Raw genomic sequence first — 17,213 nt, 5'->3', positions numbered from 1 at the left:
TTTTAAACCCCTAAGGATATTATGTCAAATTAAAGTTCTGGCCATGCAGCCAAGGGAGACATTTATGTTACCACAACAGCTTCTCACTGATATAACCATAAATGCATAATCTCCTCTCTCTGAGCCCTAATCTAAAACAGGCTGACAAGCACAAATTCCCTTTAGCCAAGAATAACATTTCACTCAATAGCAGCATGATTACTCTTCATTAGGCAGTAATGGGACAGTTTGACAAGTGGAGCTGCTCCTTTAGTCACCTGCTGATGTGCATGCATGGCCCAGTGGAGATGAGACCTCTCTGTAAGTGGCCATTAACCACAGTTCATCTGTCACACTTCAGTCCAGGCTCAACCTCCGCTGCACTTCATTTGGGCAGTGAAATCCCGCAGGGGCTCATGCCATTTATAGTGCTGGTCATGTTCATTAAGACCATAGCAGCAACAGTGGATATTTCTAATAGTGGGACAGTCACTAGACACTTTAAAACTCATGCTCATAGAAAAAGCAGGTTTTATATAAGAACTGCCAGGACACTGAAAAAGGATGGGCATGTCACAAATACTTATTCATTCAGTCAGTCAATCAGTTCCACCACAGAGCAAAAAGCCCTTCATCTAATTAGAAATCTCTCCAAATAAGTTCCTCTTGGAAGGCAGTGAAAACTTGAAACTGGACCTGGAGCGCAAGTCCTGTGGTACATTCAGCTCACATCGACGAGTCGTCACATTAAAATGTCCCACAGTGCTTTGCTCATGTCACAGCTGTTCGCTCCTCTAGTTCCACTGACATGCCATCTCTTTCATTAGAAAAGAATGTCTCAGGGAAACGTCCGTCCATTCAACTTACTCTAAACATCTACGCCTGAAGGGTATTCGTTACACAAGCACTTGGAACAGGAGAGGAATTGTTTTGCTGGCCATAATGACTGTAAGTGTAACTCAAGCTTTTGTAATTAATTAGGAATGCTGTCTGCCTGTGGCCACTGATCACGTCGCCCTCTTTAGGCTATGGCTAATTAGGGTGTGAATGGATGAAAGCATTTCAGGCTTTCTGAATGTTATTTACACAGGAGTCAGTTCAGATCTATTTAACTCCGTGCTGCTAATGTAATCAATGGCAATGCTCTATGAAAGTTAAAGACATCTTGGGTATATAAATGAAATGCAATTCAAGTGTGACAAACCAGTGACAGTTCAAACCATTGACTTTGGCCAGCACTGATTTTGGCAGCAAGCATATTTTAACTTCAATGCACTTACGGGGGAAGTCCACAGATTTTTCAAAATATCAAAATGCATAATTTTGTCTTTGAGAAGAAAACAGAGTCATTCAGAGTGGGTTGATGAGAAAAAACGGGTTGATGTGGTGCATTACAGAGAATTGAACAGATTCTGATTTTTTTTTACAGTGGCAGTGATAGGAACCAGGGATTGCAAAGTGTACAATGCAAAATAACTTTTTCATTTACCAGTAAATCTACACGTGTTCTGAGGTTTTTATATGACTTCATAACATTGTGAAGCATCTGCAGTGGCATGATGTGACGTGCCCAGGCAATCATAAATGCTTATTTCAAGCAGCCTCTAAACACTAATTGGACTGAGGGTTCAGAAACCTGAAAAAGTGCGACAATTTCCACGCCACAGCTGCTTCAGACACTTTACTTAATCCATGCTGATTAGTTGAGGCAGCTTTTTAGAGTTCATTTCCATCTAGCGACATGTGATACCAACAACAGTTCAGACTATACTAAGGAGCGCAAAGCCACAAGATCCACCTGGGGTCAAAACACACCACGGGAAAATCACTCTTTGAGCAGAGGGACTTGGTTAACAGATAACACTCAGGCTTTTCTTGGCTCTTCATTTCAAATGTCTTAAAGAGGACACAGCTCAGAAGGGTCTCTAGCCAGGAAATACCAAGCAGGATTAAAGCGAGTTGAGCAAATATAAACACACAGGAAGTAAACTGGTTGATACAAATCTCTGTTCTTTGCTTTCAGTTAATGCTCATTTAAGATGGGGATTCCAATAAGAAAACAACATAAACCCCATTACCTGTCATTTAAAGAATCCTGTAGATCTGCATCAATCCTGGTTTAACAGTTTTAAAAGGAAGCAACAAATATCCTGGAGGGTATTAGTGATTTATTGACTTATCACATGTGCCTCAGAACAGTTTACTTAGCTTTAAATGTCTAAAAAACACATGTATAAACAAGATAAATGTCTGCTTCATTTCACTAACTGTGCATAATTACAAATGCACAATATGGAGAATGGAGGTTATGGGGTGTGTTTAATCACAGACATGTTGAGCAAAGCAACTTCACCAAAGCTTCTAATGATGTTACTACAGCCTGCATCATTTCATCCTTGAACTCAAAGCTATGCATCAAAGCATGCTCTGAGCAGAGAAGGACGGGTGTTCTTGAGCACTGCGCATTTTCCCATTATTCAAGCTTCATTATATTCAATCAATATTTATTTAGCCACTGGGGTTATTGACTCATTCTCAAATAAAAGTACACTCCACAGCAGCTAAGCACGTTATGAATCATTTGTCTTGTCATAGAGAGGAGACTACCACTCCAAGGAGTGCTAACAGTGTGATGCCACCCTGCGGTTATGGCTGTAAATTATGTGTTTTATGAGTCTTCAGAAAGATCAATGCTACCTGCGGCCTGTCACTGATAAATCAATCATGGTTAATGTGTTTGGAAACAAGATGTGGGTTTGTTTGTTTTGTTTGCTTGTTTTGTTTGGCAGTGGCGTCTTCAACAGAAATGATAACAGAATCACTGATCAGGAGTTTTGAATCGTTATCCCACGCAAAACTGTTTCCTGATAGGGACAACAGATTTTGGGTTCCCTTCAACAAACCCATTGTGTGTTATCTTAATAATTGTGGGAACTGTCCAGATTTTTAATGCAAGCATGGGCTTTAATGTATTTTTCTGTGTGTGTACGTGTATGTTTGTTAAAGGGTCCATATCAGTTTTTCCCTGAGGTCCAGTTATGAAGTTTGTGAGTTTATGTGGCAACAACAGCTGTAATTAATGTTACATGAACATTTTCCAAACTCTTATCCCTTAATTAAAGAATTAAGACTTTTTGTTACCATGCCTGGTAAGACTGATATACACTATACTGCCAAAAGTATTCGCTCGTCTGCCTTCACACACATATAAAGTTGAGTGACATTCCATTCTTAATCCATAAGGTTTTATACAATGTTGGTCCACCCTTTGCAGCTATAACAGCTTCACCTCTTCTGGGAAGGCTTTCCACAAGGGTAAGGAGTATGTTTATGGTAATTTCTGACCAATCTTCCAGAAGCGCATTAGTGAGGTCAGACACTGATGTTGGACGATAAGGCCTGGCTCACAGTCTCTGCTCTAATTGATCCCAAAGGTGTTCGATTGGGTTGAGGTCAGGACTCTGTGCAGACCAGTCAAGTTCTTCCACACCAAACTCACTCATCCATGTCTTCATGGACCTTGCTTTGTGTACAGGTGCGCAGTCATGCTGGAACAGGAAGGGGCCGTCCCCAAACTGTTCCCACAATGTTGGGAGAATGAAATTGTCCAAAATCTCTTGCTCTGCTGAAGAGTTCTTTTCACTGGAACTAAGGCGCCGAGCCCAACTCCTGAAAAACAATCCACACTATAATCCCCCCTCCACCAAACTTTACACTTGGTACAAGTACCATTCTCCTGGCAAGTGCCAAATCCAGACTCGTCCATCGGCTTGCCAGACGGAGAAGTGTGATTCATCACTCCAGAGAACACATCTCCACTGCTCTAGAATGTTCTGTAGAAAGTTGGTGCCTCTGCGCACTATGCACCTCAGCATCCGCTGACCCTGCTTTGTCATTTTACGTGGCCTACCACTTGCCTGAGCTGCTGTCATTGCCAATTGCTTCCACTTTGTTATAATCCCACTGACAGTTGACTGTGGAATATTTAGTAGTGAGGAAATTTCATGACTGGACTTGTTGCACAGGTGGCATCCTATCACAGTACCACGCTGGAATTCACTTTCACAAATGTTTGTAGAAGCAGCCTGCATGCCTAGGTGCTTGGTTTTATACACTTGTGGCCATGGAAGTGATTGGAACACCTGAACTCAAGGCTGAGTGAATACCTTTGGCAATATGATGTATGTAAATAACCTCTGTTCTGATTGACTGCCCTGTATTGCATCTCATTTAAGTAGCACCCTAGGCTACTTAAGTAACACTCATAACTTCATGGAATGGGCACAGCTGAACTGCTGTAGGCAGACTTACTAGATATATGCAAATGCATTGTTTTTTCTGACAAAACAAATGCATTTAATTGGTTGTTTTTGCATCTTAGTTGCTATAAAAGGATTGTGGAGTGAACAGTATGTTTTTAGTACTTTGCAATGGTGTCATACTACATCAAAATAAAAAAAAAATTTAAAGGGAGAAAATTTTGCTTTTCAATGATTTGGGACCTTTAAAATAATGATAATACACAAAGTTAAAATATTATTATTAATTAAATATGTGATTATTATTATAGTAATATTAAAATATTACTTTTCAGTTCTCTGCAGTTTTAACTTACCTCATCCTTGTTACTACAGGGAGCCTCTTGCTGGTCTGAGGGAGTGGCATGTAAAATAAGAATGAAATAAAATAAAACAAAGAAAAACAGCAAAATGAATACACACATAACGAAACCTTCATCTTAATGCATTAATAACAGCTCATATTTCACCGGCAAACAAGTATCAGAAGTTCAAGAGAGTTTCCTTTCCAAGGCTGTTATAATTGCAGTAACCAGAGCAGCTCTAAATGATTAAAGCTCACGACATCTGGCTTTCTCCAGTTTACTGTAAGTGTCTCGGTGATACAGCGCGTGACCTTACTCTGCTCTCAGCATGGCTGCTAAGCACTGGCACCTATTCATAGAAGTCACTAATTAGATTAGTTACCGCCGTGCAGCTACATTTAAACAGCTCAGGAGTGCGGGAAGACCCAGAAACCTTCACAAAAGGCTACTTACATAACACACTGAAAACCAAAGAGAAACAAACAGAGTCTATTTCACTCTGAAACACACCACTGCTCATATCAAAGTACCAGACCCGGGCCTGTGAACGGCTCTTAGCCTCTGTGGGCGTGGAAAGCCTGCAGGAGAGCGAGTCACATGGAGCTAACAGCTTTAGCCTAGCCGCAGTTACTGAGGTAAACACCGCACACAGCTACACCAGCTAGCTGGAGAAGCGGTCAGTAAAATGAGCAGTGGTAGGTTGTGGGCCTGCCTGTTAGCGTGTGTGTTCCCCGAGTTTCATCCTCGGTGGCGCTGCACTCCCCCTGAGTCTCTCCTTCCTCCACTCTCCGGCCTCTCTGCTTCACCTCCTCTTCTGTACAAACCCCCTTCAGCTCCTGGTCCGCCATGCTCATCACACACCCCTCCGCTCTCTTCACGGAGGATCAGCTCTCCTGCGTCCTCTACTGCTTCAGCCCATCTCCCTAATCACCCACACGCGGACTGACACTCACTCTCTGAGTGCAGCCTCCATCAGAGGAGCCAGGGTCGCGCGCACGTGTTCTTAAACTGCCGCGTTCTAATTCTGATCAATACATTCTAATGGTGTAAGATCAGACTCCACGGCGGAGTTAACAGAGCGACTGGCAGCGCATTTAAACTCGCCCTGTGATACTAAGGCCGGCAAAGATGCATTTATAATAATAGCAACAAATAAACAAACAAGTAGAAAACCTCCCTTTTGGAAATGCTAGAGCTCCGTTTACATGTATGGCATTTGGCTGACGCTCTTATCCAGAGCGACTTACAATTTGATCATTTTACACAGGGAGGCCAAGGTTAGGAGTCTTGCCCAAGGACTCTTATTGGTATAGTGTAGGGTTTTTGCCCAGGTGGGGATTGAACCCCAGTCTTAGTGTAGAAGGCAGATGTGTTACCCACTGCATTAACCAACCGCATTTACCAGTAAAACAAACTAATTTCGCTTTAAAGTTTAAACAACAACGATAATACTGTATTTTATAATTCTAACTTGACGACTGGTGATTGTTTGTTTGTTTATGGTCCCTGTGTGTGTGTGTGTGTGTGTGTGTGTGTGTGTGTGTGTGTGTGTGTGTGTGTGTGTGTGTTTGTGTGTGTAAGAGGGAGAGAGAGAGAGAGAGAGAGAGAGAGAGAGAGAGAGAGAGAGAGCAGCGAGGAATCTCCTCTTTCCTCCTGGACTCTCTCTCCCTCCCCACACACTCTCTCTCTCTCTCTCTCTCTCTCTCTCTCTCTCCAACTGAATCCGGGATGATGAGTGCAGATCGACGCGCGGAGCGGACCTGAATGAAACCCGGAGAGGAGCCAAGTCGCTTTCGCGCTCTGACCGCTTTCCGTTCTCCACTCCCTGTCGACGCGCGCGGAGTCCCGAGCTGAGCGCTGATGTGAGCGTGCTGTGTCCAGGCGGACCTGAGGGAAACCCGCGGCTTTTTTCAGCATGGCGTATCCTCAGGGCTTCCTGTACCAGCCCGCCGCCCCCCTAGCCCTCTACTCCTGCCCCCCGCCGTATGGAGCGCGCGCCGAGGAGCTTAGCAGGTCCTCCTCATCTTCTTCATCGTCGTCCTCTTCCTCCTCCTCCTCGTGCTCCTCCGGATCTGCCTTCGCTCCGTACGCGGGATCCACAGCCTTCACGAGCCCTGCGCCCTTCAGCTCGCTCCAGTACGGAGCGGAACCGGCGCCGCTCTCCGCCTTCGTGGTGAGTGTTCACATCTCTCAGTGATCCACAGCGCGCCTGATCACTCGGAGCTCCTCAGCTCTGCCTGCTGGAAACACACACGGTCACTTCTTCATTTTCGCTGTTGCTCTGCGACTTTTAGAGCTTCGCCAACTTCCTGCACTTTCAGCAGAGCGGTCTTCAGCGCAGAGGCGCGCCAGACGCGCTCAGAGCGAGCAGGACGGCTCAGCTACGCGGCGCTCTGAGCGGATGTTGGAGCTCTGGTTTTTGGATGTTTTACGGGGAAAGTAAAAGTGCTTCTGCGTTTCTGCGCTGCTGAACAGAAATGAGGTGCTCGTTTGGCTGCACCGGTGAAACTTCCCGTAAAATCTCATTTATTTTACAGGCCTGAGCGAAGAGCAGCTCCGCGCGGTGTCACTTCGAGGTTCTTATTAAATGAGGTGCCATCAGGCTGCATTATAAACAGACTATTGCGCAGATGAACGCTTTATTAAAGCCGAACACGTGGGAGAAACATTTTAATGATACTGAACTGCAGATTACTAAAAGTTTGAGATTTATAAATGGTGTAATGTAGGTCGAGTTTAAAAAGAGAGAGATTTGTTGCGTAATCTATTGTACTTCTGTACAGGCAAGGCCTGAGCTTTATTTATCAAAAAACAAAGAAAGAAAGAGTTTCCTCCATCTGATGCTTTCTGATGGTCTCTGTGTGTGTGTGTGTGTGTGTGTGTGTGTGTGTGAGGTGATAGAGTTTTGGTTGTGTAGTTGTTGCCGTGTTGGTCTTTGTGCTGAATTCTCTCTGTGTGACCTCAGGGCTCTCCGTATGACCCCGGCCCAGGTGTGGGGGGCACTATGGGGTTCCCCCCGTACGGCGGCGCGCTGGGCCCCTTCCCGCCCCTGGACCCCGCTTACCGCAAAAACGCCACGCGCGACGCCACGGCCACGCTGAAGGCCTGGCTGAGCGAGCACCGGAAGAACCCGTACCCCACCAAGGGCGAGAAGATCATGCTGGCCATCATCACCAAGATGACCCTCACCCAGGTGTCCACCTGGTTCGCCAACGCCAGGAGGAGACTGAAGAAGGAGAACAAGATGACGTGGATCCCCCGGAACCGGAGCGAGGACGAGGAGGAGGAGGAGAACATCGATCTGGAGAAGCACGAGGAGGACGACGAGCCACTCAAAGCCACTGAGGCGGCCACTGAGGCCAGCAAAGAGTTAGGTGAGAGAACAGGATGGACATTATTATTATTATTATCATTATTATTATGTTTAGATTAATGTAACCATACGTCTTTCAGACCACATGCGCTTTAGAAGGACATAATTAATACTGTTGATGCTGTTACTTCTTTATCATTATTATAACAATTATTATTATTAACAGTGTTCTTATTAATTCTATAAATTATTTACTATACACTATTCTTTACTTAGCTTATTAATTTATAACACTTGTTAGTGATATTATTAGGCAACTAGCCTAATAACAGTATTTTATAATACTAGTAACACTTTAATTATTAGTAATATATTATAACATAATAATAATAATGCTATTAATGTTGTTGTTATCTAGTCCTGTATAGTGCACTCATTGCTACCCCCCCCCCCCCCCCCCCCCCCCCCCCCCCTTCTCTCTATCAGGTGGTCTTCCTATCTGTCCAAGCTCCATCACGTGTGAGAGTCACACTGAAAGCCCCTCTGATGAAGCGGACCGTACTACAGAGCGGGAGAAACGTGCGTCCCCGCTGCCCACCGCCCCCTCCCCTGAGCCCCGGGCTCCAGGACAGCTCCCCGGACCCGGAGAGCCGGCACAGCCCCCAAACCCGCCCCCCAAACCCAAACTATGGTCACTGGCCGAGATGGCCACGTCGGACAAGGGGAACAGTGAGCGCGCGCAACCTTGCGTCCGTACTCATAGCCCAGCGCCCTTAACGCCCCCCCGCGCGCATCACTGCCACTTTCCCCGAGTGCAGCATCTGTACTGCGCGCCCGCGGCCTTCTACCCTGCCTTCACGAACTACAGCGCGCTGAGCCACCTGAGCACGAGCCCCGCGCCCGGCCAGCCCCGCGCCGGCGGACTAAGAGCGGGAGCGGTGCTTAGAGAGAGCGCGCTCAGAGCCCCCACAGCCACGGACACGCGCAGAGAATCCGCCTTCGAGCACAGGCTGGGCACGGCGAACGTCAAATAGCCTCAGTCTGCTGTCTCAGCGCGATCCTCTGCAGATCAGACGGTGAAAGGCTCTGAGGAGCGGGGTCAGCAGGAGTGGCTCCCTGCAGCCTGCCTGCGTGACTGCACATCTGTGTACATGAAGCTTTTTGTATTCAAAGGGAGTTTTATGAGATTATATGAAGTAAAAATATTGCTTCTTCGCTAATCCGTCAGTGTAAAAGAGGAGCTGTGCAAGAGGTCAAAGTGAACTGACTGTTCAGATTCCACATTAACTGTTTGGGTTTGAATCACTGCTGGATATTCATGTACTGAATGACTGCCATTCACAGAACTTATGCTTTAGTCTAAGAACATAAAATGTCCCCATCTTACGTTTTTTCTCACAAGACTTATGAACTCATTTGGGTAAAATCACAAGGGTACACTGGGTCAGATAAGGCCCTTTTTAAGGAATATTCCTGCTTTTTCTTTCTTGATCTCTATTTACAGCAGCTGCCTACCGGCGTCTGTTATTAATTATGAATTATGCTTAGAGTCCATAGGTTTTCTGTTCTTTTAGTAAGTACAGGGAATGTGTCAAAGTTGTTCTTTATGGCTACAGTCCAGGCAGAAAGAGATTAGGTTGAAAAATGCTGGAGTATTCCTTTATTGGTAATACAGTTGTATGCAAAAATTTGGGCATCCCTGAGCAATTGACATGTTTTGTTGATTTTCTGAGTGAAACCAAGTGAACACATCCTGCACATTTTAATACAAAATTACAGTTTATTTGCTGAATTTAACACACTGATGGGGGGGGGGGGGGTACAAAGGTTATGGCATATTTTATATTTCATGTTTTTTTCCTGAAAAGTTTAAGTGCACTTAAAAAATTGCTGTCTTTAATTTTGATCACTGTAGAGATGTTAACTTATTTTCACATTAAAATTCAGCAAAACATTCATTTGCCCCAGGATGTTCTAACTTTTGCATACAACTATACATAGAATTAAAATGGGTTAATTAAATCTTTATTTGCCATTTTATTATTCAGTAATAGATCAGAAAGATTTTGTGTGGCCAATAAATTATACAACGTTTGGTTTGACCTGACCTGCTGGAGTGTTAACAAATGAAACAACAGTGACTTTGTTGATTCAACAGAAAGAGGTTACCCTGATATACCCAGAGGGCATTAAGGGTCTATTTCTTTTCTCATCAGCAACAGAGTTAATTGCCTAGGTGACAGAGTTAAAGTGAAGGAGCACTGGGGCTTTGCGCTTTGGTCTGGTTTACTGAAACTCATTGTAGATGTGGCCTCCAACTTAGCATGCAATTCTGAACCCGGCCTCTTCACTTTTACTGTGTGGATCTTCATTCTACATTCTACACATTTCAGCATTGTAAGGATTAGGCTATCATCATATTCTTCAAAGACTGTTGCTCTGTATATTCCTGAATTTGCTTTTAAGTGCAGTATCTGTTCCCTCAAAGAAAGCACCAGATACCTTGAATATTCTGTCCATAATTTCATGGAGAAAGCAGGAGTTTTAATACTTAGAGTGCACATTTATAATGGAGGGATTACAGTACACAGTTAAGTGGATGGGATATTAAATTTATGCTTCATAAAGCATCTTCTTACGAAATGTGTGTTGCCATATTCCATCAATGCAGCAACAGTAAGGGGCTAAAAATGTTCAAAGACCATTTTAAAAGGGATTAAACGTGTAAATTCAAAATTTAGTAAACTCTATGCAAGAAAGATGGGATTAGCTCAGATTCCCTATTAGCACTGGAACCGCAGGGTCCAACAGCAACAAACATCAGAGAATCGTCTCAGGCCTCATGGCTTACAGAAGTAATACCGCATTTTCTGTTCACAAAGCCGTGAAAAGAAGCAGCGATGACTTAGAAAGAGACATAATCTCTTTGGCAAAATCAAAGTTAGAGTCTGGCGAGGAGCTATTTTTCCATTACACCATTACTAAAGAGTGTAATGGAGGAAGCCTGAGTATATACGCTCATACTGATATTACACACTAAGTCATAACAAACTGCTCCTTTTACTAGCTTACCATTTGTGTCAATCCACTAAAGGTTCTTCTTCCAAAGGTTTTTTTTTCTTTTTTTTCAGAGACTCCACTCAGAGTGGGTGCATTTATCAGAAGCTGTCAGGAATGCAAACATCAGCTCCATTAAGAACACAACACCATCATGAAGATATCTGATAAATTTATTTCCATTTCTTTAATTTTTCTTACTTCATTTGATTCAAATACCAAAGTGGCATTTCTGCCTATAATAATTGGACAGAACTGCCGCTATCCCGCTTATTATTTTTGGGCCCAATTTGACACCATTCAAAGTTTAACATCTCTAAATAAAGGATTGACATCAAAGAAACGAAATAAATGATTCTGCAAAGTACCTGATACATAAAAGTACCTGACACACAAACTTGGGTAAAAATATTATTATTATAATTATTATAAAAAGTATTATTAAAATGATCATTGTTTTCTGGAGGTTTTCATTGCTGTGGTCACAATGACCCCAAGGATGAAGATATTAGTAAATTTGAAGATAACAGGAGGGCTATAATATTAATCATAAGATTTAATCATTTAAATCTATAGTTCACCAAGTATGGATTTTCAATGATGTATGCTCTCAAAAAAAGTCAATCAGGTAGTAACTCAAGGGTACTAACCTTTCATTAGGGAACATGACAGTTATATTCTATAGCATTTTTTTAAGATTCATTGATTGATATCCCCTGTCCTGACTCCAGGCTTCTTATTTTCTTTTTAAAAGAGTTATGAAAACGAGCACCTGGAAAAGTGGAAAGTGAATGTAACGCATCTTTAAAAACCATTTAAGGAGCAGAACTGGACCTTAATACCACCTCAATACCATTGAAAAGGGTACTGTACGGGTACAAATAATGGAAATATACCTTTGAAGGAAGGTATCTGAACTAAATCCAGGTTGACAGTGTATCTTTGCCATTACAGTCAGGTCAGATTGTATAAGGTAGGGTCTGTCCCAGTGTTCTGGAGGGAACCTGGGCATTTTTGGAATATGTCTTACGAAGATGATGTCATGCAAGAGTAAGAGAAAGTCTCAGAACCAAACTGTAAGACCAGATAGAGGACAAAGCACTCAAAAGCTATTTTCAGCACCACAGGCAGCATGGCAGTGACATGAGGTTTAGTCTGTATCCCAGGAAAGTCAATGTGATAAAGACCAATTATGATACATTAAGTGACATTTTACAAGAAAGAAATATACACAGTTAATGGAAATGGCTATTCTGGCCAGTGAAAAATAACGAGAGGATGGAAGAATGAGTGTGAGAAAAGCACAGTCTGTCCATCTTTCTCTCTCTTTCTCTCTTTCTCTCTCTCTCTCTCTCTCTCTCTCTCTCTCTCTCTCCTCTCATCACCTCCTCCTCCTAATCAATAGAGCCAGGTCAGAGCACAACATGCACGCTTTTGCTCGTAACTAAAGAGTGTGTAAGGCTTTTAAAAGCATTGATTCTAGGCCAATCGATGGGAACTAAGGAGAGTTTTCCTGCATAGTGAGAAGGTACTAACAGCCAGCTGATGGGCAGGAGGGCTGAATTGCAAAGGTGTTGTTTATATTAACACTCTTGATTCACCAGCTTGAGGTCAAGGCGAAAGGAAGAGGCTCGGTGATTACTCAGAAATCTCCCTTTGATCTATTTTCTAGGGCTTCAGATATACTATTGTATGTATATATGTATGTATGTGTATATATATATATATATACACATACACACACACACACACACACACACCCAAACACACACCTGTATATTTCTCCTTAAATAATCTAAAATCAAGTTCACGTAAGGGACGGCTTCATTCTTGTCATTATTGAACAAGATTTTTCAACTCTTAACTAATAACGAGCCCTCCTCCTGTGTATCCTCCATAACCAGCCTTGCTGCATCAAACGCATACCTCCTCCAGGCATTAGCAAATAGATTTCATTTAAGGCCCAAAATGTCCAGAGACACTGATGGCTCAATTTACTCAATAATAGATGGGGAGGCAGTCTGTAAAATAATATTGACTCAAATGCCGCTGCACAGTGAGGCGGCCCAGACAAGCGTTAAGAGACGGAGGTGTTTTAAACAGGCAGCTGGGCGAGCGCCTCAGGGCTCCTCTCTAATTGAAAGGATCATTAGAAGCAGGAGTTGCCTCAGCGTCCCTCAGCAGCGCTTCTCTTCAGCGCGCAAATATGCTGTGCGCCGCCAAGCCACTCCAACTAAATATGAGACTGCCGTTGTCACACGCCACGTTCTATAAGGCTGTATGGTGCAGGGACAGCAGTGCAGCCAAGGATGATTGGCTAATTAGGAGCTGCCATCTTGGATTGTCTATTGGTGCCTTGGTGCCAGATCTTGTTTTAGTCCTTTGCAGGGAAATGTCTGGTCTAAATGAACAGGTACAGTAGGAAGCAGAACATAATCACGCTCACGTCCACACAGAAAGAGAAAAATGATAAGCTTGTCCTGATGATCTGTCACGTTATCCCGATGATCTGTCACCCAGAGCTTCATGGAGATTACTGCTTACACTAAGACATATCTGGAGAATAATAGAGGCATAATCATTGTGCTACATGCCAGCTTGTCATAGGTTTGCTTTGTTTTGGTTTCTGCTGAAGCTGAAAAATACAATTCCAGCACCCACTTTTCACATCAGACAGGAGCCTCTAATTCCCAGCTTATTGTGTTACTCCAAATGTGCATGTTGGAATATATGAGAATTTTTTTTAGGCACTGCATATTTCATGCAGCGATAAGGCATCGGCTGTGTGTGCTAATGTCATCTGATCGTGAGGCACTTGGTTGAGGTCAAGGCTAGTGAAATTGGAATAGAGTTGGAACAGCAGTGCTGGAAGGCTTAATAGTCCTGTATCACACAGTGCTCCTAATCTTTAATGTACTGCACCCTCTGAAAACAATTGACAAAGAGCGCCTCTGTATTCACAGGGGCAGCCTTGAGTTATCATATTAAAAATACATTTATTCTAAGTCAATTTTCAGGATTGTTTGGCAGCACTGGAAACAATAACATCACAGAGGACTGCATATTCCTGCCAACACCCTGGGGTGGCACTATATTTCTTTTTGATGTGATTAAAAGACAATGATGAATATGTTTTGTTTGCTACTTGAATAATGTCTAGGAAAACAGGAGCATGGCAAATAGTGCATTTGTGAATGGATTCCCTCATCTTAAATGGAAAGGCGCAAATATACAGAATTGCATTTTTTTTCCTACTTTGAGTATTTTTACAAATTTATTGTACGTCTTATACAGGAAGGTCACATTAATATCTGTGCACAGGCATCCTGTTCTGCATAGGCTTGTTTCGAAGATTAAAACTAAGGTATTACCGTAATTACTGAACTGTGTTGCATAATAAATTACGCTCTCTTTTTCTCATGAGGTAAATCCATAAATCACCGGATGGTCTTCCCTCTCCCTGCACAGCCCCACATGCGTCGGCTGTTTGTGTGTGTACTGTGCAGAGGTGACAAGGAGAGCCTACTTAGCAAACAAACCTGGCAAGAACCCACAATGAATAAATAATCAAAAGCTATTGTAAGCAGTCAGAGTGATGTTGCCACACTAGTGACAGCTTTGCCGTTTACTTTGAAAATGCTTCCTACATAAAAAGCAAGGAAGAGCAGAAGGAAGGCATGTCACCTCTACCCCAGTGAACTTGGATGGAAAGCAGGGAGGTGGCACCCTCAAAGCCTGGTTTTGCCTCAGGAGCTCGAGTGGGACCCACTTCTCCTACAGAAACCTGAACAAAGGAAGCAGAAAGTCAAGGTTCAGCGACAAAAAAACAGTGTGTCTGTATGTGTGCTGCATTTTATTCAGCGCTTATTGAAGACTATAATAGAAGACATGATTCGGAGACAGGCTTAAAATTGTATGGATTTTTTCAAATGCACAGTAGCCCACTGAGGCGGTCTTACAAATGCATAATATAGCCGGAGAGTGCTGCGTAAACATCAGCGCTGTCATAAGAAAACCTTGTAACTCCATTTTATTATTATTTTTTACACTGTTTAAAAATGACAGCTAACCTTTATGCTGTGGGAACAAGTTTCCCAGCAAAACGCTCAATACAAATACTATGACCTACTATTGGTCCATATTTATTATGGTACATTAACAGATGTTAAGTTAGGGATGTTTCTCTTTGTATAAAGTTATTGTTTGAGACAGTGACAACATACATGTCATTTTGGCTGCATGTTCTTCATGTTGTGCCAACATTGCATTCTAAATGGATTAACAGAAATACAGAAAAGTTAAACCTGTTTGTTCAGTTACTTTAACAAATGCTATGTTATCAAAATGTTTCCTTCTATAAAGTTGCAGTTTCAGATGTTTCATGAATTGTTTCCTTACAATAATTAAAATATCCATGTTATGTTATCTGTATGTCCTGTATTTTATTTGATAAATAATAAAAAAATAACTCTTTAGCCATATGGTTTGATCATTTAAAAAACATGGGCATTCGGATATGTCAATAATAAAAATAGTCATCTTTATTTTTCATGCATTGAAAAATATGCATAATAATGTATAGCAACATTATATTCATGTTTTTGGACATCAATGTATAATTAATTTTCTAAAAATCTGAAACTCACATGAAATGATTCCTGTAAGGGAATGTTCCTCCATCTACAGTGGATCTGGAGCCTGCTGGCTGTTAGTAGTACCTGTCTCATATCTGTGTATTGCTCCTGCTGAGGAGAGCCTGAGGTCCTACAGCTGTCAGGATCATTGTTCTGGCACCTAACCCTTCCACTTCACCCCCTCTCCTGCTCCTTATTGGCCCTTTAATCCTCCTAAACTACACTGTCTATACCCCTGTGGCCTGCTTCACCTCCTCCAGCAACCAGCGGACTGAAAAATACATACATACACACACACACACACACACACACACACACACACACACATTATACACACATAACCTCCAACAAACCCCTGAGAACTGCTGCCACTCAGGTTGTTAAAACACTGACACAAACACACACTGACACACAATGACACTGCTTTCTTGTTGTTTTAATCACTTTCTCCCATTATATTACTTAACAAATACATGTAAGTATAGGTTTATAAACCTATACTCCTTTTCTACTTTCATTAGTAAGACATGACCATTTTAAGGTGAGCGTATACTACACAATTTACACACACACACACACACACACACACACACACACACACGCACACACGCACACACACACAGTTAGGCCCATAAATATTTGGACAGTGACACAAGTTTTGGTATTTTAGCTGTTTACCAAAACAGTTGTATAATCAACATGAGCTTAAAGTGTAGACTCTCAGCTTTAATCTGAGGATCTTTAATCTGCTCTTCAATATGTAGCTGCCTCTTTTTCAAGGGTCCAAATGTAATTGGACAATTATCTTAAACGCTATTTCGTGGGCTGCATGGGCTATTCCCTCATTAGTCCATCATCAAATAGACAAGTAAAAGATCTGGAGTTGATTCCAGGTGTGGCATTTGCATTTGGAAGCTGTTGCTGTGAACCCACAACATGCAATCAAAGGAGCTCTCAATGGAAGTGAAACAGACCATCATTAGGCTAAAAAAAGAAGAAATCCATCAGAGAGATAGCAGAAATGTTAGAAGTGGCCAAATCAACAGTTTGGTACATTCTGGGGAAAAAAGAGCCCATTGTTGAGCTCAGGAACTCAAATAGGCCTGGACGTCCACAGAAGACAACAGTGGTGGATGATTGCAGAATCCTTTCTATGGTGAAGAAATACCCTTCACAACATCCACCCAAGCTAGGAAAACTCTCCAGGACATAGGTGTATCAGTATCTAATTCTACCATAAAGAGAAAACTTCATGAGAGCAAATACAGAGGGTTCACCACAAAGTGCAAACCACTAATCAGCCTCAAAAATAGAAAGGCCAGATTAGACTTTGGCAAAAAATGTCTAAAGAAGCCTGAAACCTCTGGAACAGCATTCTTTGGACAGATGAAACTAAGATCAACTTGTACCAGAATGATGGGAAGAAGAAAGTATGGAGAAGGCTTGGAACGGCTCATGATCCAAAGCACACCAGAAGCAGCCAGATGAATTCTGATGTGTACAGGGATATACTTTCTGCTCAGATTCAACCAAATGCAGCAAGGTTCATTGGACGTCACTTCACAGTGAAGATGGACAATGACCCAAAACCTACTGCGAAAGCAACCCAGGAGTTTTTTAAGGCAAA

General features: G+C 42.5%; 2 protein-coding genes across 2 annotated transcripts in view; one reads left to right on the top strand and one right to left on the bottom strand.

Annotated features, from left to right (window-relative positions):
* LOC108428734 (ankyrin repeat domain-containing protein SOWAHC) overlaps window positions 1–5,533 on the bottom strand; it is a 59,268-nt gene extending 53,735 nt beyond the window's left edge. The window contains exons 1-2 of the mRNA XM_037542328.1: window positions 5,295–5,533; window positions 4,595–4,629 (exon numbers count right to left, since the gene is read on the bottom strand). Of these exons, the coding sequence (XP_037398225.1) occupies window positions 4,595–4,629; window positions 5,295–5,436 (177 nt within the window). The 5' untranslated portion in view covers window positions 5,437–5,533. The remainder of the gene's footprint in view (window positions 1–4,594; window positions 4,630–5,294) is intronic.
* A 926-nt stretch (window positions 5,534–6,459) lies between these two features.
* Window positions 6,460–9,650, top strand: irx5b (iroquois homeobox 5b). The gene is made up of 3 exons (XM_017700005.2): window positions 6,460–6,755; window positions 7,548–7,956; window positions 8,382–9,650. The coding sequence occupies exons 1-3, from the start codon at window positions 6,498–6,500 to the stop codon at window positions 8,927–8,929; spliced, it is 1,215 nt and encodes a 404-aa protein (XP_017555494.1). The 5' UTR covers window positions 6,460–6,497; the 3' UTR covers window positions 8,930–9,650.
* The last annotated feature ends 7,563 nt before the right edge of the window (window positions 9,651–17,213 follow it).

Source organism: Pygocentrus nattereri, chromosome 11 (assembly GCF_015220715.1).
Source record: "Pygocentrus nattereri isolate fPygNat1 chromosome 11, fPygNat1.pri, whole genome shotgun sequence".
In the NCBI taxonomy this organism is placed as follows: domain Eukaryota; kingdom Metazoa; phylum Chordata; class Actinopteri; order Characiformes; family Serrasalmidae; genus Pygocentrus; species Pygocentrus nattereri.
The sequence above is the reverse complement of the archived record's forward strand: the minus strand, read 5'-3'. Positions and strand labels throughout refer to the sequence as shown.

What these genes read in the sequence shown, in the direction of transcription:
- irx5b (XM_017700005.2), top strand. Translation starts at nt 6,498, where the DNA reads ATGGCGTATCCTCAGGGCTTCCTGTACCAGCCCGCCGCCCCCCTAGCC. An exon ending in CGCCGCTCTCCGCCTTCGTG is followed by an intron (nt 6,756 to 7,547) that starts GTGAGTGTTCAC and finishes GTGTGACCTCAG; the next exon opens with GGCTCTCCGTATGACCCCGG. An exon ending in TGAGGCCAGCAAAGAGTTAG is followed by an intron (nt 7,957 to 8,381) that starts GTGAGAGAACAG and finishes TCTCTCTATCAG; the next exon opens with GTGGTCTTCCTATCTGTCCA.